The sequence below is a fragment of the Brachycentrus maculatus genome, unplaced genomic scaffold (genome assembly GCF_059751285.1).
Source record: "Brachycentrus maculatus isolate JH-2025_06_01 unplaced genomic scaffold, ASM5975128v1 h1tg000683l, whole genome shotgun sequence".
Lineage (NCBI taxonomy): Eukaryota > Metazoa > Arthropoda > Insecta > Trichoptera > Brachycentridae > Brachycentrus > Brachycentrus maculatus.
This window is the reverse complement of record NW_028281415.1, coordinates 251,352-275,493: the sequence shown is the minus strand read 5'-3', so window position 1 is coordinate 275,493 and position 24,142 is coordinate 251,352. Positions and strand designations below refer to the sequence as shown.

Here is a 24,142-nt window from a genome sequence, read left to right as displayed (position 1 = left end):
AAACTCGAATGAATCCACAATAGAAAGAGCGATTTATTATCTATGAATATGATATAAATGGGGATGTGAAACCGATGTTTGAATAAGAATACCACATGTTCTGGTTACAAAAATAGATACCATTTTTATATCCTGCATTTATGGGTCGCTGTTAATTGCTTTCCCGATTCACAGAACGTGGATTGAGTGCGGTTATTAGGCTCATCACGAAAAAAGTAACCGGCTGTGAGAGTTCGTGGAAACTTACGAATGTTACTCACAATTCCACCGAGCTGTCCTAGTCCCTAATCGTATATTCTACTTCTACCCTTTGTCCAATAGTGCATAGGGCACTGCATCGTATTGACGCAGTGTTAACTTCATCGTTAACAGATGAAGGCAAGGTTATCGATCACTCCTGCGCTTTAGGGACCAGTCCAGGCTAATATTAAATAAATGTTAGAGTGTAAAATCACTCATATTTATTTTTACCCCCCCCCCTCCTGGTAAACGAACCCGGGACCTCCAGCACGGTAGCAAAACACGCTAACCATTACACCACGGAGGCGGACAATCATATCCACCGGGGACTACCGGAGAGGTTACATGTCTTAATTTTTTGTGAAATAATGTATACTGGATATTTTTTTTTTTAAATATACTTAAATAGAAAAAATATATTTTTATTTTTTTAACTCCCTGCCTAGTAACTATTCGCCTTTCAAAACCATATATTTATAACGAAGAAAAACTTTTTTTTCAATAAAAAAATCGGCGTTTTAAGCAAAAAATTCAATTACGTTAACTGTTACCTGGATTTAAATAATATTTTATTGCTGGCTATTGATTGCTGGGCCTTAAGTGACAATATTTTAATAATACAAAAAAAATAGAAATTTTAATGACACAACGCACAGAGAACCTTTGACTAACTTTCTAATATAGTATAACTGTAAAAAACGTGAGTTTCAATATTAATTTCATTGTTCTTATGAGAACATCACTCACTCGCTCACTCCTTTCAAGAACGTCATAAATCAAAAATCGTCAATTTTCATTTGTGCATGTTTTCGGAATGCCCAGAAAATGTACTATATCCCAGCAAAAGTGGCATATTTTTAACTTAATATTTACCGCTACAGGACAGAAAGTGTTGTTTTTGCATTTTGAAGAAAAGGTATAGTTTAATTATTTTTTTAAATAAACTAAATATTTTTCAAATGGAGAAAAAACCTTCAGGTTTTACCTTAAAAGATCTGCTGCGCGGTAAAAAGTTCAATAAGTGGCTTGATACTTATTTTTAATACATTGTATTATATTCTTAAACTTTAAAAACGTTCTCCTGAAAAATCAAGTATTTTGATTTATGACGTTCTTGAAAGGAGTGAGCGATATGTGATATTGTTTTTATTAAAACAAGGAAATAATAATGTTTATTTAAATACGAGTATGTTTTATCAACATGCATGTAATTCATGTAAATATAAATAGTATGAGTGTACATATAATCAATAAAAATATATGATTGACGTTCGCAAATAAATGTAAAACCAGGTTAGCGGTAGGCAGTGAGGATAGACCGTCAAACTCTTTTGTACTTGCAGACATTTTTCGTTTTTTCACATCCATACATCTCTTTATACGTGCACTTTTGTTTAAAATAATAGTAACATTCATTTAAAATAATAATAAATACCTTTATAAAAAAATGAGAATATGAAACCCATTTAACAAAAACATAAATTAAAATTCCTGATCGTACAAAAACTAAATTTGTTCCCCCTTTATCAAGTTGAATTCGAAAAATATCGATACTAGAGAAAATATTATGAAGTAAAGTTGTAGAGAATTTGAAAAATATGTACTACAAGTATACGGCTGTCCAAACTCAAAACACAGTAAGGAACATTTTTTTGTAGTACGTTTTATTTGCAAGTTTGGACTCAGTAGATTCTACTTAGTCCAAAAATGCAAAAAAAAACATAAGTACTACAAAAAATGTACCTTACTGTGTTTTAAGTTTGGACAGCCGTATAGTTATTGCCATTTTCAGACAAAAGTTGAAAACATGCATAGTTCAATATGGCGGCTAACGCAACAGGGCTGGAGTCCCGCAAATCTGGTTTTAGACTATTATACCAATGACACCCTACAAATATTCTTTCTTATTCTTCTTCTTCTTTCTATGGTGCCGCTCCACGTTCAAGGGAGCTGGTTGGCGATCATGTTTTTTTTACTGCAACCGCTCTAAGCACCAACATTATTATTAAACCATATCCGCTCCCTAGGTGGAGCATATGGAGCCCACATCCCTTGCATCCTCCCAAGTCAGATCCGCGTCCCGAAGTACTTAATATAATAATGGAACCCTTTACTAATTTTTTAACCCGTTATATTGTATACGTCTTCCTGTGCTATCCTCTAAGAATTACGAAAGTAAAACTGGTCTTTTTAATTCATACAATTATAGTGACATAGTGCGAGTCGTAATATTCGTGAGAAATAATTGTTTTGAAAATGTAATCATTATGTCAATACTGTATGTACCAATTATAACGATAAAAACCGTATGTTACCATTTCGTTGATATCAAATAACCACTGCTTTCTGGATAGGTACCTAATGATAATAATTGTTATAGGTACCTACGCAATTACTGTGAAAAGACTAACATTGAAATATTTGACAGCAGAAATTAAAAATTAATTGGTATGATTTTTCTGTATTATTTCTCCTCTTATTTTTTGCTTTGGGAAATCTTAAGTTCATACATCGCTCATTCCTTTTAACAACGTCATATATAAAAAAAAACTTGATTTTTCATGAGATCGTTTTTGAAGTTTAAGAATATAAAGAAATGTATTAAAAATAAATATCAAGCTGCTTATTGAACTTTTTACTGTCAAAAGATCTTTTTAAGTAAAACCTGAATGTTTTTTATCCATTTGAAAAATATTTAGTACATTTAAAAAAATTATTAAACAATAGCTTTTTTCAAAATGCAAAAACAACACTTTCTGCCCTGTAGCGGGTAAATATTAAGTTAAAAATATGCCGCTTTTGCTGGGATATAGTAGATTTTCTGGGCATTTAGAAAACAAGCATTACTGATAATTCACGATTTTTGATATATGACGTTGTTGAAAGGAGTGAGCGACATGTTTACAAAGTATTTAAAATGTATTTATTACCTTCAGGATAAGCTTGTTTCTTCTGGATGACGTCGATGAATATCGTCGTCAGATTGTAAAGATGTTGCATTCCTTTAGGGCAGAAGTCCGTGTCAGATTCATAAGTAGCATTTATACAAGGCTCCGTGTACTTGATGTCGGATGTAGAGAGAACATCAGACAGAGCTTTCTCCAAATTCTCGCTGATCCCTATCATCTTCTTGGTGAACGATCCTTGCGCAAATTGCACGTCAAAACCCAGCGCCAGAACGAGGACGATGGCAGCCATTAAGGCTAACCTTCCCTTCGAAGGGTCCTGTCTCGGAATTTGAGTCATTTTGCCTTATTATGATTATTCACTTGTTTCAAAACACACGAATAGATCGAGATAAAGTTGAAAAAATATAATTAAAAAAATCACAATTGTGCGTAATCTCCCGATTCTTCACCCCGCTTCTTTGTTATCAATGTAAATAAAAAATAAATACGCTCTCGCGATCACCAAGGTCAAAAGTAATTATTTTTGGTTGAATTGAATAAAACTTATAATATATTTAACTAAAATGCTTTCACGAGAAACGGTCGAGTTGACCTGTCAAGCAGCATCGTCGACTTGTGTTCACCGGCGCTTCAAAATGTCACTGATCCGTATTCTGTAACCAACACCCAAACATATGTAACAAACCCGAGATTGTATTTCTTGCAGACGCTTATCAAACTAGTGGATAATCACATTGTACAAGTAACTTGTCACATATTTACTGTGATATCCGTCGAGGTTTGTGTTAAATTAAGGGATACAACGCGATTTGTTTAAAAATGGCCGGTCAAGCGAACGGACGCGCGACCTACCCGACCGACGTCTCTCAGCGCACTGCGATCCGGTGGATCCTTTTACCAGTAATGTTTATTTTTACAGGGTAGACAAACATTTTAGATCGTGTTATAAAAATAAATTTTTATCAGAACACATTTTAAAATTAGTTTTGAAAACTTACGATTCTATTGATTAGCCGTACAATGTATTACAATTACCGTTAAAACAAATCAAATTAGCTACACTTTTGTGAACAATTTGGCAGGTAAAAATATTAAATCAATTGTAAATAGTATTTTTAATTTTCTTTATCGGCGTTGTCTATTCAAAAATTCAAATAATCCATACTATTTTACACATACCTATAGATTTAATTACATATTTCTAATACAAATTGCAGTGGAAGTCGGTTATAACGTGGGTTCGCGGGTGACGTACATGACCTGCGTTATACAATATCCGAGACATAAACGAACTGTCAAAAAAATCTTTGAAGAACAAAACATTTGCGAAGTTTGTTAATTATTTTTATAAAATATAAATAAATCATAACAGTCACTTTTTTTAATCAGTAATCTCTTGCTGTTTTTTCTTAAGATTTTTTTTTGAATAGAATTTTTCAGGGAAACTAACTGATTTTTTTTGTCAAAATCTTTTCCAATTCACTAATAAATTGTTTTGTATCTTTGGCGTCTGGTGATTTCAATTCGCCCATAATTTTTATTTCATTAATTTCATGACTTTCTTCCATTTGCTGTAAATTCAGCGTAAGGCTTTAAGTCTTAAAAAAATACATTATACATTACATGCATGTAGCCTTATTCAGTGTGTCCCGCCAGCAAAGCGAGGTCTTAAGTCTTTTTTTCTTTAACCTTTGTTTCCTTTAAGATCAATTTAAATTTACCTTGCAGCGCTTTTGTTTTTTTTTACGCTAGGGGCTATAAAACCAAAATAGCAAAAAAGACCCAGGATATATCCGAATGCACTTTATAAAAAACGTGTTTTAACCATCTCCTATTGTATTTTTAAATCAACATAAAAAATAAAACTAAAACATTAAAAAAAACCAAGCAAAAATTAATCAACACAAAAAATAAAACTTGCGGGTATGAGTTTCCAATGGTTTACGACACCGCGTCCCTAGCATCTATCTCTTTCTTTAATGATCTTCATCTCGCACAACAGCTTGTAAGCTTATAACGAAACTCTTGCCAATTTAGATCAATCTATGAACTAAAATGAATTTACTGGGAAAGGATAAATGTAATTTAAAAATGTCACGTACGAACCTTTTCTTTTAAAATGATTATTTATTGATAATCATAATTATTCATGAAATAACATCCTACTAACGTTGAAAATCCCTCCGCCAGTAGGTACCTATGTATTAATTTTTGTTTTCATTCCAATTTTTAACTTAAAAAACTAGACCCAAATTTTCGCCCCATAAGCTATCTATAGCTAGCCCATCTACAAGCTAAATATGTCATTATCCATCTCCATAGTGCAGCGGTAAGCACATTTATCTATCATGCACCACCATCAATGTTACCGACCCAGAACCACTTTTAATATTAACTATTTTTCACTTTAATGTTTTATTTGTCACCCTGAACTGACACCTAAAGCGTAAAATATTGGTCACCATGTCTTCATCTTACTATCCAAAAAAAACTATGTGAAAATATGTGACACATAAATCCTATAAATTGTTCTTCTACTCTTCCAACCACTGCATCGTATTGACGCAGTGTTATCTTGATCGTTACTTACATGAAGGCAAGGTGATCACTCCTGCGCTTCAGGGACCAGTCCAGGGTAATATTAAATAAATATTCGAGTGTCAAATCGTTTACATATATTTTTACCCCTACCTGGGTGTCGAACCCGGGACCTCCAGCACAGTAGCTAAACATGCTCACCATTACACCACAATATTGTTACCTGCAGATAAATGACATAAAATAATATGTAGAAATATTGTTATCTGAAAAGACTCCTAAAATTTGCAGTATATGTAGCTTATATCGCTCACTCCTTTCAAGAACGTCATAAATCAAAAATTGTCAATTTTCAGTTGTTCGTGTTTTCGGAATGCCCAGAAAATGTACTATATCCCAGTAAAAGCGGCATATTTTTAACTTAATATTTACCCGCTACACGGCAGAAAGTGTTGTTTTTGCATTTCGAAGAAAATGTATTGTTTAATTTTTAAAAAAAAATATACTAAATATTTTTCAAATGGGGATAACACCTTCAGGTTTTACCTAAAAAGATCTGTTGCACAGTAAAAAGTTCAATAAGTGGCTTGATATTTATTTTTAATACATTGTATTATATTTTTAAACTTTAAAAACGTTCTCCTTAAATATCAAGTTTTTTGATTTATGACGTTCTTGAAAGGAGTGAGCGATATGTCCATTTTACATAGGCATGTGTGTATAAAATAGATATGCAACTCCCAGTACCGTGTCCATTGCTGTTACTCTTCTTTTGGAAAAGAAATAGATTTCTTTATTTATTATCCCTTTATGCCTTATTCATTTATTTTCCCATATGAAATAATGTCCCATGCCTCATGCGCCTCTATTAACATCATCTTTATCCCATGAAATATACTTTTAACAAATCTGAAGCGCAGGACTGATCGTCTATGTATCCCTTTTGTGTAATTGACAAACAAGTTTACTTATTTACTATGTAAAAAAGAGTTTGTAGCAAAAAAATTAAAGTTGATTGGAAAAATGCAAAATTTTCCATAAAAAGTATTCTATAAAATTCCTTTTAATTGTTTACTTTAGTCCATGGTTTGTAAAAACCATCTAGCGTCTAGATGAAAATTCGGGCGACTTTAATCGATTTACGCGTCCAAAGGGTTAAACAATTTTTTTTTTAAGCATTTTTATACGAAAAGTAATTATCTTGACTCATCACAGGCAATCCCGAAAAAGCCAAAATACAAACCTTAAATATGTTTTTTTTACTAATATCTATTAGTTTGGGATCCTATAGGTTGGATATTTTAAAATCAAACTGGTTCTTCTTATTATTATTATTCTGATTCCTCAACCCTTGTCAGTGTCTGTCAAGACTCCGATGACATCACTGTGATCTATATAAATCTGTTGTAATGGTTCCCTAATTTAGATTTTACTGTATAGTCTTAGGTCTTTAAGTTCTGACTGCTAGAAACTAGAACTAGAAATCTGACGACCAAAGGACGAGAGAGTGCTCTAACAAATTTCGGTGTGATCAACCGTTTGCGGATGTAACTCTTTAGGTGACTAGTAACAACATTAACCATCTCATCATCCTCAATGCAGAGCCTGCACCTTGTTGCTGCACCAAGACATATTTGACGTTGGTTCGGCGCCCACAATCTGAGTTCGTAACGAGGATTGCATCAATAAAACTGTATGAATTCAATGAAGTGCTGTATGCACTGTTTTTTAAAGAATGTAAAAAGAATTACCATAGCCGTATCTGTAAATTTTTGACACCTATGCCTTGAATGTAGGGTTCAACCGAAACGTATTAGTCATAGTTGTATGCACAGATTATGATATTATTGTAAGTGCTAAATTAGTTTAATGCAAGCTATAAAACTTTTCTTGTGGTAAGATAAGTACTACCATAAAAAAATGTTAACATATTCCTTATCACATAAGAAATGGTTTTATTATTTTTTTAAACTTTTGATATGTACATTTGTTTATTACGCGCAATGAAATGCAAATTGTTTGACATTACTCATTCATATAAAAGATATTTATTTGTGGTTCATTTTATCCTTGCTGATACAAATTAACACTTATGGACCTATATTGACAGTGACAAATATAGTTCTTTTGAAATTATCTATATTTGAATTAAAACAAATAAAAAACAGATTGTTTAAATTATATAAATATAACATATTTAGGACAACAGTAAGTTGAAAGTGGTGGAATCAGATGGCTTGATAGGCCTCCACATAATAATGATAATATAAAAAAATGCAATGTAACAGTAATTAAATGTAAAGATAAAACAACAGAATATGTGTATTTATTTTCTTAATAAGCAAAATAATGATACATTATGTGAGTATAAAAGATTGAAAAAATTAGGTTGGCGAAAAATATTAGGAGCGATAGATCTTTTAGCCCCAAAAAAAATCTAATGATTTTATCAATTTTTATTTTCAGTTGAATGGCATGTAAATATTCCCCTAAACTAGTATTGTACAATTTTGAAGACCCATATCGCTCACTCCTTTTAAGAACGTCATAAATCAAAAATAGTCAATTTTCAGCTGTCCATGTTTTCGGAATGCCTTGAAAATGTACTATATCCCAGCAAAAGAGGCATATTTTTAACTTAATATTTAACCGCTACAGGGCAGAAGGTGTTGTTTTTGCATTTTGAAGAAAAGGTATTGTTTAATTATTTTTTTTAAATAAACTAAATATTTTTCAAATGGAGAAAAACCTTCAGGTTTTATTTAAAAATAGCTGTTGCACAGTAAAAAGTTCAGTAAATGGCTTGATATTTATTTTTAATACATTGTGTTATATTTTTAAACTTTTAAAACGTTCTTCTGAAAAATCAAGTATTTTGATTTATGACGTTCTTGAAAGGAGTGAGCGATATGTCACTTTGAGAAACACAGGTTGTTATAAGGATCTTTTCATTTTATGTATTTATGTACAAATATTTAAGTTTTATTTTTTCATTACAAATATAGATCTTGGCTTTGGTGAAAAAACTATTAAGGTGGAGACTGACCAGAGCATTTCGTCGTAGCATAGTGTCGTAACATCGCTCGCGGCGAGCATCTACGAGCATCCGAAACTATGGAGCGCTCGGCTCGGTGTACTGACTACCTGAATGCTCGCATAATAACGTGTTACGTTACGACGAAATACTCCGGTCAGTCTCTGCCTTGTATTTTTTATTTTATTTTAAAAACACTTCAGGAGTTGCATTATAGGGAGTAATGACTTTTGTCAAGATGTTTGCCACCGATTTAGATAAATGAAAAAATTACAAAAAATAATCAAAAAATCTGCATATAAACCACCAAATCCAAATTATATGGAACAATGTAATTTTTTTTTAAAAGAGGTCTTCTATTTAATTTAAATATGAAAATATTGTTGAGATTTCAAAACTTTCGTATAATTTTAGTTAAATCGAAATTTAGCCCTTAGCACAAGAGCTATAGAGGTGGCATGCATGGTTTGAGTGCCGCCACTATGGTGCCAAGAAAATAAAGTCTTAATACCCAATATTTTCAATATAATGTTATTTTTGCTTTTTAATATAATTAAACCAGAATCATATAAGTACAATTAAATAGTTAATAAGTTTCGGAATTTGATTGAGTTGGCGGCATGCACATTCCAAAAAAGTATAGAGTGCAAAAGGTTAAAAAAAAAAGCTCAGATTTAAAATTGTTATAAATGTATTGATAGTAAAATTACATATTTACATGGTTTTCAATTATTTCTACATAATTTATATTTGCGTGAAACCAATCAACCTTATAGATAGAGAACTGGATACATTATTTTTGGTACATATTATTTTGTTACATAATAGTATGACTTAGTTGAGTATTGAATCATCCCATTTATAAATCCAGCACGTTAAAAATAATATATTTAGACTTAATTTGTAAAAATGACAATAAAGTAACGATCCTGAGAGTATTTAATGTTAAGTATTGGAATTTGTATTTCCCAACTGGTGGTTTTCATTTTTGGAATCATTGTTTGTTATTGTCATTGACTTTTCCTGGTGTTCTTCTTTGATCGGTTCAATGAAAACTTTCTCCAACTTCGGTTCATTGATTTCATAGGGCGAATAATTCTCCGAACAAATGCTGTCTTTTTTTCTGAAAGAATCAGAAAGCAATGGGACTGTCTCCATCCTCAAGACCTCATCAGCCTTCATCATGAACAGAACATCGAGCATTTCTGTTTCTGTCTGGCAGTGATATGTGTTTGGGTTGATAGTAGTTAGCGGCTCGAGTACAGCGATAATTTTGGCAGACACATTTAAAAATACCAATTTTTGAGTGCGTTTTTCAAAGTCTTTTGTCAAATCTTCCAAGCCCTGGAGACAAAGAAAATAAAACATACATATCGTAGTCATACAGGAGAAAGTGACCAAGTGCATTTTTTACAAAAACGTGATCATTGACTATTTGACATCTTACTAGCTTAATATTGCCCTGAAAAAAATCCCAAAGGATTTTAAACTTGAAAGTATAATATATTGATTTGTTAAAATGATGAACTGCATTGATGTTTATTTTCTTGCCAAGCAAAAGTGACTTAAATGGCCCTCCTGAACATTTTACGTTTTGGTAGTTGGTCACTTTCTCCTGTACGACTACGATATTATCTTCTTATGTCATATGTTTCATCTACATTATATGTATTATGGTTCGTATTTACATTCTAGCATGTTATCGACAACTCTTGTTTACTGTCAAATTGTGGTACATGGTACAAGGTCTACTTATTATGTATAATATTCATTCATTCAAACCCTTATCCGCACCCCAATGGTGCATAGGGCACTGCATCATACAAATGCAGTGTTATCTTGATCGTTAACACATGAAGGAAAGGCGATCAGCCCTCCGCTTCAGGTACCAGTCCAGGGTAATATTGAATAAATATTAGAGTGAAAAAACACTTATATTTATTTGACCCCCATGGGAATCGAACCCGGGACCTCCAGAACGCTAGCCGAGCGTGCTGACCATTACACTACGGAGGCGGACATATAAGTATAATATACATATAAGTTCTTAATTGAAATAGACTTTATATTTATGATTTCATCAATTGATTCGGCAGTCAATTTGTAGTAAAATCTATCCATTTTTAATTAATGATTTACTTAGTAAATACCACCATTTCTTAAAATCTACTGTGACACGTGTTTCGATGCATTGCGCATCATTTAGTTTATTTGAAAATGATGCGGAATGCATCGAAACACGTGTTATAGTAGATTTTAAGAAATAGTGGTATTTACTAAGTAAAACATTAATTAAAAATTTATATTTATGCTTAATAAGTTTTAAAATATTATAAAATGACAAATTAGAAGCTTACTTTACTGCTTTCATTCCACAAGTCAACTAGAAATGCGTACATATCTTAAAATTAAAATCTAAATTTGGAAAAAAAAACCTTGGATTATTTTCAGTTTAGAGCATATGACAACATAGTGTTTCTATGGTTGACCCAGTCAACTTAATTTCTGTGAATTAAAAAAGTCAACCGTTAGGATAGATAACAATGGTTACATTTTCTACGTTTCTTAGAATAAATACCTTTAATAATATTTTGTAAATATTTTTTCATTTCATCGTTTGATTTTGTTTTAACTATAGTTTTATTTGTTATTTTGTAATAAATCATTCACAATTCACACAGTTTTGCTTCTACCATTACCACATTGTTACTACCATTATGGACAGTAACTCTAAAGATTTTATGTCAAATTAATGAATGATTCATTTAAATTTAACATCGACTCCCTATTTTAATGGATTTACATGTACATACAGGTGCACAAGGGCCACAAAAATAATACTGATTGGGTTCGATTGTAATGATTGGCAATATATGCTATAAAAAGTATTACTTAATTATCCTTACTTTACATGCTGAATAGTCAATAGCCTGAAACTTGGAACAGTCAACCACAATAGGTAGCACATTCTCTCCTTCTACCCTAGCAGCTTTTAGAATCACTCCTTTTAGAAATGATATTGACAAATAATACAATCCTATTTCAGGAGTTACTAAAACATATTCACATCCAGTAGAACTCTGCAAAAAATAAAAGTATTCATATCAAATAACATTACTTGTTAAATTCACACTCTAATTATATACGGTATTTCATTGAGACGTCAAACAAAATCTAATAAAAAAAATTAACCTTTGATCGCTTGATCTCCACACTTGGTCTGGCCGTCAGATATACTAAATAGCATATATTGACCACAACTCCGACCAGAATTCCTACTTCCACACCTTTCAGCAAGCATACAAAATATGTTACGCTTGTCAGAAATACATCCCAGCGGTTGCCTTTCCACATCAAAGGTATGACATTATAATCAATCTGGAATTAATCAGTTCAGGTTAGTTGAGTATTTTAAGATACAGGACTCGTTAATTTTATTAAAACCAAATTCTATTTAACTTACCAAGAAAACGACAGCACATATCAGAATCGAGGAAAGAGTGGCTCGAGGGATATAGTAGAAGTACTGGGTGAGGAACGTCAATGCCAACAATGTTAGGATTCCTAGAAAAATCTAAAATTGTATTTTGTATTTCAAGCTTTACATCAATCTCACTAAGAGAACCTTTCTAAAGAATTGATTCAGAAAAGATAACCCAGCTATAACTTCCATCAACATGCCTAATTCCTTTTAAAAGTTGACCGCTAATTTATCTTAATTAAACCATCCATCTACTTTAGGTTTATCCCAAAGAATGTAACCATATATAAAAAAAAAATCTGGTGACTTTTTCAAAACTATTGCCACATGATACTTCTGTGAAAAAGGTATAAGATAGGTGGTCTAATAAACTTTGCTCATAAATTTAATGCTTATTTTTGTTAGAAATCTGTAGAAATAACATTGATATATAACCTGAGTATATTCCAGAGAACGGTGTCCGCACTCCGCTGGCGTTACTGACAGCAGAACGTGAGAATGCTCCAGTAGAAGGCACTGCTTGAACGAAAGCTCCCATCACCTGACAAATCCCCAAACTTATCATCTCTTGAGTAGCATCTACCTTCTTCCCAGTCACTAAAGAAACAAGACATCATTAACTCGTAATTGCATTAATCTCAGAATTATAAATTAAATAAATGGAATAACTTTTTAAATACTCCTCTTGCAAATAGCTTCCTTAGGGAAGCTATTATGGTTAGTCATTTACATACTGGATCGGCTTGTCTATTGACCTATTGTAAACGTACAGTCCGAGACAGTTATTTATTAGTAATTGGTCTCATGTAAATGGGTCATAAATGTGATCATGGCTAACCTAACCAAGACCATGTATGAGTATAAATATTAGTGTTATTTATTTGTTTTGATTGAATTAATACTCTACTCACAGCATTATTTACAGGGATTTGGAGGAAGAATATAAACAAAATAAAAATGGTTAACTTTGTATTTCATGATTTAAAAATTTTTTTTGAATGTGTGTACATCAAGAGAGCGGTGATTGTTTTAAGAAATAAAAAAACATGAAGACATTTCTCTTGATAGGCACAAATGGCCCAAAACAAAGTTAACATTCAAAACACAATGGCAGTGTTGAAGCTTTCGTATAATTTGATAATAAACCCAGCGACCATAATTTTTTTGTCAATCTTTGTAGTTAATAAGCTATTTTGGACTTTATAAACAGTGTTATTAGTCTTTTTTAGAATGTGTATACCTTTTTTGAAAACTGCATCTCTGGACCTACAAGATATCACTGTGATACTAAAAGTTGACTTTTGTTCAAGGCTCGGATTCGATTCTAATAGGACCGTGCTAAAGCAAAATCAATAAACAAACTCTCAATATGTAAGTCACACATATCAACAACTAGGCGGATAACAGATATAGGCAAGGCTTTTCTTTTCCATGTAATGCGATAGAACGTCATTCCGTCATCTTTTTTACAGATAATTTATTTTTATATATTTATAAAATCAATTACAAGAAACAATGTTTGCGCTTACGTAGTTACAATCTATATTTATTTTAATTCATCAAAATGATAAAATATGGTATTGTAATGAATATTTAAATGATATTTGAATACAATTATTTGATAAAAAGCTTGAAATGAAGTGAGTTCCAAAACCTTTTTTGTTTAAAAAAACCCTGGGTATATGTTGTGCACACAAAAATTCAAAGGGATGTGCCGGGTGTACACATTGAACTCACCAAAAGCTTTTGCAATGGCGATGTTGGCGAGAACAGCCGTGATTGGCACCACTAAGATCCCAGTACCAAGCTTAGAGCACATCTCTACAAAGTTAGCGGTGTGGTTTCCTTGAGTAACGCTGAATTTTGGAACTTCAAATGCTGGTAAACCAACAGGAACTCGATCTGTAATATTTATTTCAAAATTTAAAACTTTTTTTATACAAAAAACACAAAAGTTTACAAAGCAAAGGAATATGTGTAACAATAACATAAAACATGCAACATATTGTAAATAAAATAATTGCTCTAAAATTTAAAAAAATATTTTCAGGCATTTCCTCGTATGTCAAATAATTTTAAGGATTTCACGTATCGTAGTCATACAGGAGAAAGTGACCAACTAACAAAACGTAAAATGTTCAGCAGGGCCATTTAAGTCACTTGCTTGCAAAGAAAATATACATCAATGCAGTTAGTCATTTTTACCAAGTCAGTATATTATACTTCCAAGTTTAAAATCCGTTGGGATTTTTTCAGGGCAATATTAAGCTAGAAAGATATCAAATAGTCAATGATCACGTTTTTGTAAGAAATGACTTGGTCACTTTCTCCTGTATGACTACGATATATAAATATAAAAGTCTGTGCTAAACTTTCAGTTTGTTTAAAGTGGTATCGATCAATTTAACCAAAAAAATGTATAGACATCAATTAACCAGTTCCCTGACTACCCCGAGCATGACTCGGGCAAGGAGTTTGTATGTATTGCATTTAACGAGCCCGAGCACCGCTTAGGTAAATCGTATTCCAGCTTCTCAGTCCTGCTTTGCCAGAGTCAAATATTGACCCGTTTGTTTTTATTAAATAACCCGAGTGGTGTTTGGACTGTTTTGTTTCGACTTGTTGGTGATGATTTCTTGCACCGGCATATTTTCTCACCAAAATTCGTCAGTTAAGTGGTGGAATAAATGATAATTAATTCACATATTGTTTTGGCGGTGATGTGAAATGTTATATTCACATCACAGCATTAATTTGATCAAGAAGGCACTGTATTGAAGCATAATAATATAATAATAATAATAAATCCTTTACCGCACCCCAATGGTGCATAGGGCATTGCTTCATATAAACGCAGTGTTATCTCGATCGATTACACATGAAGGAAAGGTGATCAGCCCTCCACTTCAGGTACCAGTCCAGTGTAATATTGAATAAAGATTAGAGTGAAAAAATCAATTCTATTTATTAAACCCCCCTAGGAATCGAACCCGGGACCTCCAGAACGGTAGGCGAGCATGCTGACCATTACACTACGGAGGCGGACGTATTGAAACATACCGAAGCAAAAATTGTTAAGACTTGATGGCACCATTTCACACTGGATTAACAAATGAATTAATCAGTATTATGGATTGAAAATAATTATCTTACCAGAGAGAAGGAATGGTGCTTGGCCATTAACTTCTAAGTGATAACCAATCACCGCTGTAATGAATACAACAAGTGCGTTCCGGCCGGTCGATAAAAACCATAATGTCTTCTTAATTGCTAAGTTCTTAATTGGAGCATCTTTCAATTTCTGTAATAGGAAATAATACCATTTTACTCTGTATTCATTAATATGGTAAATAATTTTTTAAAATCAGTTCAATCGTAAAACAAATATAGTATAATATGTACAAGTACATACATATATTACATAACATTAATTAATTACATACATGTTAGTTTTATTTTTGTAAATAATTAATAAATATTGTTTTGATGAATCCATTTTAAAATTTTGTAATTTTTCTTCTCTTTTATCTCCCATCCATGTCCAGTGGTGCATAGGGCATCGTATAAGATCAACATAGTGACTCTAGCCTTGACTGTATAAGATCAATACAGTGTTAACTCTAATGTTGACTGTATGAAGGCTGGATGATCAGTTCTGCGTAAGTTAAGTGGAATGTATTTGATCGTGAAGATATAAGTGAGGAAATTTAGGGTGAAGAACATTACAACTATTATTTCTGTTCATTGGGGCAGCCGCTTAATTTGGCCTATTTCCTGGACCTAATGTGCGTAATTGGGAAGTGGGAGAAGACAATAAGTATGTGGATAATCACTTATTACAGACCCTCAGTGACATCAGGAAGATAATGCAGCCAACACCGAGTACAGCATCGGGCCATCTCAGCATCTGGTGTTTCCTGTAGAGTTGGACAATGTTGTCCAGAAAGTTCTCGGCCTTGAACCGCATACCAAGGATCCCTTTCAGCTGAGAGACAATGATGATAGTGGCTGTCGCTGATGTGAAGCCACTTGTCACAGGAATGGATATTAATTCTACTAAAAAACCTGAAAAATACCCAAAAAGTATCTAAAACAAGATGTAACATTATTATTTTTAGTGTAAATGAAAACAGGCATATTTTTTAATACTTTATCCATCATGATTTTGATTTTCCTCGAAACCCATTCAAGGAATTTGATTTTTTCAAGTACTGGATCACGTAGTAGAAAAAAAATATTAAAAGGATATGGTTACTGCATTATCTTCATACATTCACTAGATTTAAAAATGTCATTTTAGTATATTGACAATTTTATCCAATGAAATATGTTAAACACAGTTCATGTTTTCAAAGGGAAATCTTGTCAAAATAATGTATCCAGTACAGCGAATATTGCAATGTTCAAATTTATATCTGCTCCAGAATTCTGAATTGCGATTGTATGTACTTAAAAGTAATATTTATGTTGGTAAAGAAGCATGGCTCTACCTATTTTTAGCGATTGTCATCTTTTACTTTGGAAAAACTTAATATCGAAATGTAATTTATTATATTACTTAACTTTATGCTTAAAAAATTCAATACTGAGTTGAATTCTTATTTAATTAAATTTTTACCCTTAGTTATTCACATTGAAGTGACACCAAATCATAAAAAATATGTTTTAAAAACTTTTCACAAAAGCGATTATTTTTTTTATTTAAAAAAAACCTCCTGGGTTTTTCTTGCTTTTACAGAAGTGACCTAAATATTCGTAACTATTCATGAAAAATGAGAACAATTAACCATATTGGAACACAATTACCAGGCGAATGACATTTTAACTGTATTTGCTGCCATCCAAGGTACCAAGTATCGGATTGTTCAGTTAAGTCTTCACCAATCAGTATGCTTATTTAATAACAACAATAAAAGATAATGAGATGAGATTACATTTAATGCGCTATCAAGAAATAAACAGAATATGTAACTATTTTACAAAACAAAAAATAAAAGAAAAAAGAAAACAGCAAAGAAATTTTCAACAAATTCAACAGTTTAATTTACGATGGAACTCCAACTATTAATAACTTTTAAGTCATTACAAATATACGTGTTACAAACATTGTTATGATTTTTTTTTTTAAATAAGAAAAGTATTTTTTTAACCCTTATCCGCACCCCAATGGCTATAGGGCACTGCATCATATAGACGCAGTGTTATCTTGATCGTTAACACACGAAGGAAAGGTGATAAGCCCTCCGCTTCAGGTACCAGTCCAGGGTAATATTGAATAAATATTAGAGTGATAAAATCACTTATATTTATTTGACCCCCCCCTGTAAATCAAACCCGGAATCTGCAGAATGGTAGCCGAGCATGCTGACCATTACACTACGGAGGCGGACAGAAGAAAAGTATACCAACAGATTATTTTCATAAAAGTAGATTTTTTCAAAATTTATAAAACAAAAGAATGCTTCTAAAAAATGGTAAAAGATATTAAAAAATATCATAATGAAGTAATTAGTAGAACTTTACCCTGTTTATAGTGTTTATTAATTTAGATATAGAAAAGTTTATGGATAAATAAGCACTTTATTAATAAATAAAATAAAATATATCAGAACAAGAAATTAAGGTGAAATTTATGATGAAGAAAACCCCATCAGGGATTATTAAAGAGAGTATCTCGATTGAATATAATATTATTTTATTTAGACAGAAAACGGAACAATATTCTAAAATAAAGAGTATTCTGGTTTCTTCCAGTCCGTTCTGAGCTTTCCTTAGATTTGCTTTTGTCAACGTTTATGTTATACATTTTTGTGCCATTTGCTATCAGAGCTAGCACAGAATGCCTCCAAGAAGATACCATTTTACAAGTTTTATCTAGTACAAACCACAAAATCAAGATAAAGTTCTGTATATTTAGCTGGAATATGGAGACATTGTGCAATGGAACTGGAAGGAATTCCATGGAATAAAAATAACTATTACATCCAAATATTTTTTATTCTTATTAAAAATAATTCCTTTTTAAAATGCGGCTCCCTTTACATGTGTTATCCAATTTATAAAAGTAGCAATATATGTTTATCAGAAAACAATTATTCAAATTTGACAAAATTTTACGAATAAAATAGTATTTAAATATTAAGGTATGTGAATGGATGCAACTCAAAGATTACTAACTCCATTAGACCAAAATCAGATAATGTAATAAACACATAAAATATGATACAATAACAAAGTTTTAACATTGTTTTATTATTAAATAATTTTTTAACATTTTTTTTTATTAATTTTCAAGTTAGCTACGATTGATTTGCTATCCACTTTTGCAAATCTCGAATGTATGTGCAAAAAAGATAAAACTACAAAATATCAATGTCAGTTTATATTTTTTAAATTTGCTGATTTTAAAATTAAAAATAATGATTAAAATTAATATCAAAGTTAAGACTTGCAAGTTTTTGTCAAATTTCGTAATGGACTTGCCATTTGCTACGCCAAAAATGCAGATCTGAAGATATTATCATTACTTGAAAAGGTGAATGAAAAAAGGAGAAAATAAAGTGTGCCAAATCACTGGATCAACCATTTATGGAGCTGACTGTAGCTACGCTTCCCTCTGCTATCCAAATACCTGACAAACCCGATGATACCCAGAGGGTGCATTCCTCAGTCATAAGAAATATGACCAAGAATAAGTATCCATACATTTATTCAAAACTTATCAGTTATACTATAAAATTAGTTAAAATAATCATTTTACTTAAAATAATCACTTAAAATAATTACTTACAATAATTACTTAAAATAATCAGTTATAGCAAATAAAAACCTATCAGCGGAAGCTAAACTGGCAGTGCACAACGGAGTCCTGGTTCCAACTCTAATGTATGGAAGTGAAACATGGAGTTGGCAAAAGAAGGATGAAAGTAGACTGAATGCAGTCGAAATGCGATCTCTCAGAAGAATGTGTAACAAAACGATGTATGATAGATGTGCGAATAGTGAAATAAGGAAGGAATGCAAAGCTGAGGTAAGCATTATCGATAAAATTAAGAAAGGTGTGTTGAGATGGTTTGGATATGTGGAACAAATAAGTGAGGAAAGAACGGTAAAACAAATTTATGAGGCGAATGTTAGCGGGAAAAGAAGCAGAGGAAGACCGAGAAAAACATGGCACGATCAGGTATGATTGAAAGTGGTAAGGTTAGGAGTCGTAACAATCGGCGGGTATGTATGAGGAGATGCATGAACGTGGAAGAGGCGAAGAATGTTTGCAAGGACAGAGTGGTGTGGCGCTCTATTCTCTCTGCCTACCCCTGCGGGGAAGCGGCGTGATGGTTAGTTAGTTAGTTAGTTATAATAATTTTACCTAGTTGTAATATACCCATCAGTATGATGACAAGCCCGGATAGAAATCCCAGTAGAATGACATAGTCGATGGGAAGGGCCTTGCAGTATTGAAATATCAGAATCGACATGAGACTTGTAGGACCTATTGATACCTCTTTTACAGTCCCAAATATTGCATATAGCATTGTACCTGAAATAATAATAATTTATCAATCAAATACACCTGTTGATGGGAGGATTGTATTGGAAATTAGTAAATACCCCAAGATTTCTATATTCCCATTTCAATAAACTTATTCCACGACAAAAATCTCAATAAAAATCTTGATAAACGTATTATTATCATAAGATATTATTATATTTTATTTATTGTTTCAGCATTAACTTTGTGGTAAGACATGTAACAATAATTAAAGAAAACACTTCGTTTTTTACCACTTGAGTTTTATTATAGACTACATGTTTCAGAAGTTAAACTTCCATCATTCAGGTCTGTATAATAACTAAAATATAAAATATAAAACTTTTCTATAAATAAGGAGAGATATTATTATCAAAGATTATAAATAAGATCCAACAGAAGCTGGGTTTAAATGGTTTTTATTATATTTCCAATTTGAAGAAAGATTTAAATTGGAAACAAATGCGCAAAAGAAGGTAAACAGTTGACAAAAATTGATGAGGCAACAGGACATAAAGATCTATTGGATTTAATAGTGTCTTATTTAGAAAATATGACAAGACGAATAAGACAAATAAATGAGCTATGTGACAAATCTTGATTGATATAAGATATTATATCCATTGTGTCTATTGTATTGTTTTTAGGGATCAACTTTATTAATTCAATATGAACTATACACATTTACTTTCATTTTTAAGACATACTGTATAAAGTAAATATGCTATAAATCCTTGGCAAGGAGAATTTTCTAAAGTAACTAATAAATATTTTTAAAAAAATAGAAGCTGGGTCTAATTGCTAAACGTACGGTAAAATAAAACAAATTAAAAATAAAAATCAACCGGTTTGTTTTTCATATTGCCCATAAATGGGTCCTTAACCTTCATGTTTGGGGGGTGACGTACTCCTATTGACGACTTTTTAACAAGCGTTTACCCAAATTTCACGACGTCACGCTACGTACAATGTCTTTGTTGTGCAGTTAATTAACAAATAATTTATAATCTTACGTTAACTACACCGCGTCATTGCGTGACTAAATGATTCATATGCACATTGCCGTGAAATTCAAAATGCGTTAAATTTACGAACAAATAAACAAAACGCATATAAAAAAATGATGTCGGCAGGTATAACTTTCATAACATATTTTGAAGTGAAAACGTCACAAAATTTGAAGCAGTACATTTGATGTAAATACTCAATTACAAATGGCCATTCATTAGGTTCTGTGATTCACTCATTATAGTATTGACGTCAACAGGCTGCAGGCATAGACGCGTTGCGAACCTCTGATTCTGATCGTTTTTTTTCTTCAATTTATCTATTTATTTCTTAAATATACATGTACATATAATTTATCTGCATTTAGGCTCTTTAGGCATAGCCTGTGTTGAGCCTAAATACTTACATTTAATACAATTTTAATATAATTTTATTACAATTCTCGTGGTTTGGATGACGAATCTGGCAGGACAAAACTATTCCTACGACTTTTCCAGTATTATTATAAAGAGTTACAAATAATACTCAATGTGTTTTGAGAAATAGGGAAGTTCATAAAAATTTATAGGTTTTTTTTATTGAAATATAGATTTATGTAAGAAATCATAAGAAAATCGGTATGATGATTTTTTTAAAATAAAAAATCAAACATACTTGTTTTTATTGGGAGAATAATGAGCAATTCGTAATCTCATCACCTGAAATGTCATTAGTTGTTTTGACAGCAAGAATCAAGAATTTCGACCCTTGTTACTGTTACCGTTACCGCCCAGTTTACGTATCCTGTACGGGAAACTATCGTCTTTGGGAACTTTCATACTAATTTAGGTGCCAATTTTTCAATAACCTACATTTCGATAGTCGATTTTTGCAAATGAAATTATTGGCATTTCGGATTTTTATAAATACAAAGAGAATTTTAAAAAAGGCCCTGTTATTCGTAGAGTATGTTAAATTCAATATTCATACTGATTGAAAAAAGCCCATTAATTTTATCAAGTGATATAAACGTACAAATTCAAAGATACTGTAAAGGGTTAATCAACCCCAAAAAAACTCTGCTTACCTATGAACGACGAATATAGTCCATACTGAGCTGTTAAATTAGCTAGAGATGCGTACGCTATACTTTGAGGAATTAGCGTTAAACCTAGAGAAACGCCAGCAATGAAATCGGCAATCGCCGTGACCGTATCATATTTCGGCAACCACTCAAAAATTGGCATTCGTCTGTATAAAATATTTTTCAACGTCGTCTTTTTGCTTTTCTTCTCGGGGAAAATATCTCTCCGTTTCTTGTAATTTTCCTCCAGCTCGAATATGTCGTTGGTCATGACGATAAAAGTAAAAGATAACACTTCTGAATAAATAATAGCACCTCGACGGAATTTTCCTTTCGTCTTCAATGTTTTAAAGTTCACTAAACGGAAGTTTACGAGGTTTATCAGCCACGAATATTAGAAAAACTATGCATTTGCGTTCGATTTTTATGACGCCGTTACGTTGGAAAACTTAGCGCGACCGGTGGTTGCACGAAAATGATTCTCAGATGAAAATTCGACCGAGTTTTCGTATTCCATTAATAATTACGAAGCCTTCTTCTCGCCATTAAGTGGTCGCACTCTTATCTCGACACTAACTTGACGGTAGACTGTTGACTAGATTTAAACATCTATGCAGCTATTATCATTAGCTACAGATGTGTATTTGGTATTCTTGTAGTTTTTGGAAGAAATTTAATTTCATACAGCAAATATTGTCGAATAGATAGAGACGCGGATCTTTGTTTAATGTTTTTTTTTATACTTAAGTAGTATTAAGAACATTTCAAAAGTGTGGTAATTAAGTCTAAAATTAAATCACGATCGTCGTCATTAAGATTACGTATAAATCCTTCTGACTTTTCAAATATAATACATACATTGTACATACAAATAATCCAATCAAAATAATGCGTGATTTTTCTTTTTACTTATTCAAAATGTTACAATAAAAATATAATAATACAACAAAAACAATCAATTTGGATTTGCATCACAAGGTTCGCATCTAAAAAGGAAAAGAACTAGCAGATAACTAATATTTTGCGTTTACAAAACTTTTTTCCCTTATTTTTCGGCATATAAAATCAATAAAAAGAAAACGAATTTAAACATGAATCTAACCTTAATGTGACTTTTAATTTCGTTTAAAAATATGGATTTAATTTAATCACATGTTCAACAAGAGTCAAATTTCGCGGTAAAATATGAAGAAATAACTTGCTGCCCTGCGATTGGTCACTAAAAAGTCAAATGACCAATCAGAAAACACATGCAAGGGCTCCACGATTTTCCATATTTCCGGAGAACTTTAGGACGCCTTGTTGCCATCGACCTTGAACATTTTTACATAAATGTATGAACAAGTAAGCTTAGTTTGATCGTTTTTACAAATAAGTTTGTCAAAGGTTTTTTGATAAAAATAGAATCACAATCAATTTAGAAACTGTATAAAGAATTGAAAGCATAATTTTTTTTAAATGAGAATTTTTAGTTTTGTTTGTGATATCGAAATTGTTTATACAATTTTATGCAAACCATATATCTCTGTTTAATATTCAAAGTGACTTTAGTGAGTTTAATTTCTGTATAACTACCACTTTAAAAACAAGTACATAAGAATAAGTAGGTAAACACCCTGATTTCATGGGTCTACAATAGACTTGAAAACCACATCATAATATTGTATTAACCTATTTTCTTACTTTGAAAGTCGATTTTGCTTCCCATAAATTTACAATTATATTTTTCCCTTTCAATTGATCAAAAGGAAATGTTTTCACAATTTACAGACCGAGTGACCATGCTTGTGTTGTAGCCAGATCTATTTGATATTATATCTTGTAGCATGATATTTACTTTAATTTATTCGGCAGTCTCTTATAGTGATATCTATATATTTTTAATTTAATTTTTACTCGGTAAATCCATACCACTATTTCTTAAAATCTATTGTGACATTAAAAAGCTAGCGGTTCACAACGGCGTGCTGGTACCGACACTAATGTATGGAAGCGAAACATGGAACTGGCAAAGGAAGGATGAAAGCAGAGTGAACGCTGTAGAAATGCACTCCCTCAGACGAATGTGTAGGAAATCATTGTATGACAGAATTAAAAACGAAGATATAAGAAAGGAATGTAAGGCTGAACGAGGAAGAATTGAAAAGATTAGGAAGAGTTCTTTGCGGTGGTATGGACATGTGGAGTGAATGGATAACGAGAGAATGACTAAGAAAATATATTTGGCGAATGTGAGAGGGAAAACAGAACGAGGATGACCGAAAAAGACTTGTCACAATCAGATCAATCAGAACCTAAAATCTGGCGGTGTCAAAAGTCTGCATAATCGGAGGGCATG

General features: G+C 31.9%; 2 protein-coding genes across 8 annotated transcripts in view; both read right to left on the bottom strand.

The window, feature by feature from the left end:
* Window positions 1–4,027, bottom strand: part of LOC148300635 (prominin-like protein) — a 123,958-nt gene extending 119,931 nt beyond the window's left edge. For all 7 annotated transcript variants that reach the window (XM_088274513.1, XM_088274510.1, XM_088274512.1 and 4 more), the window contains exon 1: window positions 3,171–4,027. In XM_088274513.1, the coding sequence (XP_088130639.1) occupies window positions 3,171–3,486 (316 nt within the window). In that variant the 5' untranslated portion in view covers window positions 3,487–4,027. The remainder of the gene's footprint in view (window positions 1–3,170) is intronic.
* Window positions 4,028–9,401: 5,374 nt separating this feature from the next.
* On the bottom strand, window positions 9,402–22,378 carry LOC148300634 (sodium-independent sulfate anion transporter-like). Its single transcript, XM_088274497.1, has 10 exons — window positions 21,808–22,378; window positions 19,572–19,742; window positions 16,047–16,267; window positions 15,356–15,503; window positions 13,940–14,104; window positions 12,638–12,799; window positions 12,185–12,285; window positions 11,914–12,099; window positions 11,628–11,801; window positions 9,402–10,065 (listed from the first exon to the last, which is right to left on the bottom strand). Exons 1-10 carry the CDS (start codon window positions 22,073–22,075, stop codon window positions 9,667–9,669), a joined length of 1,995 nt encoding a protein of 664 aa, XP_088130623.1. The 5' UTR covers window positions 22,076–22,378; the 3' UTR covers window positions 9,402–9,666.
* Window positions 22,379–24,142: the final 1,764 nt, after the last annotated feature.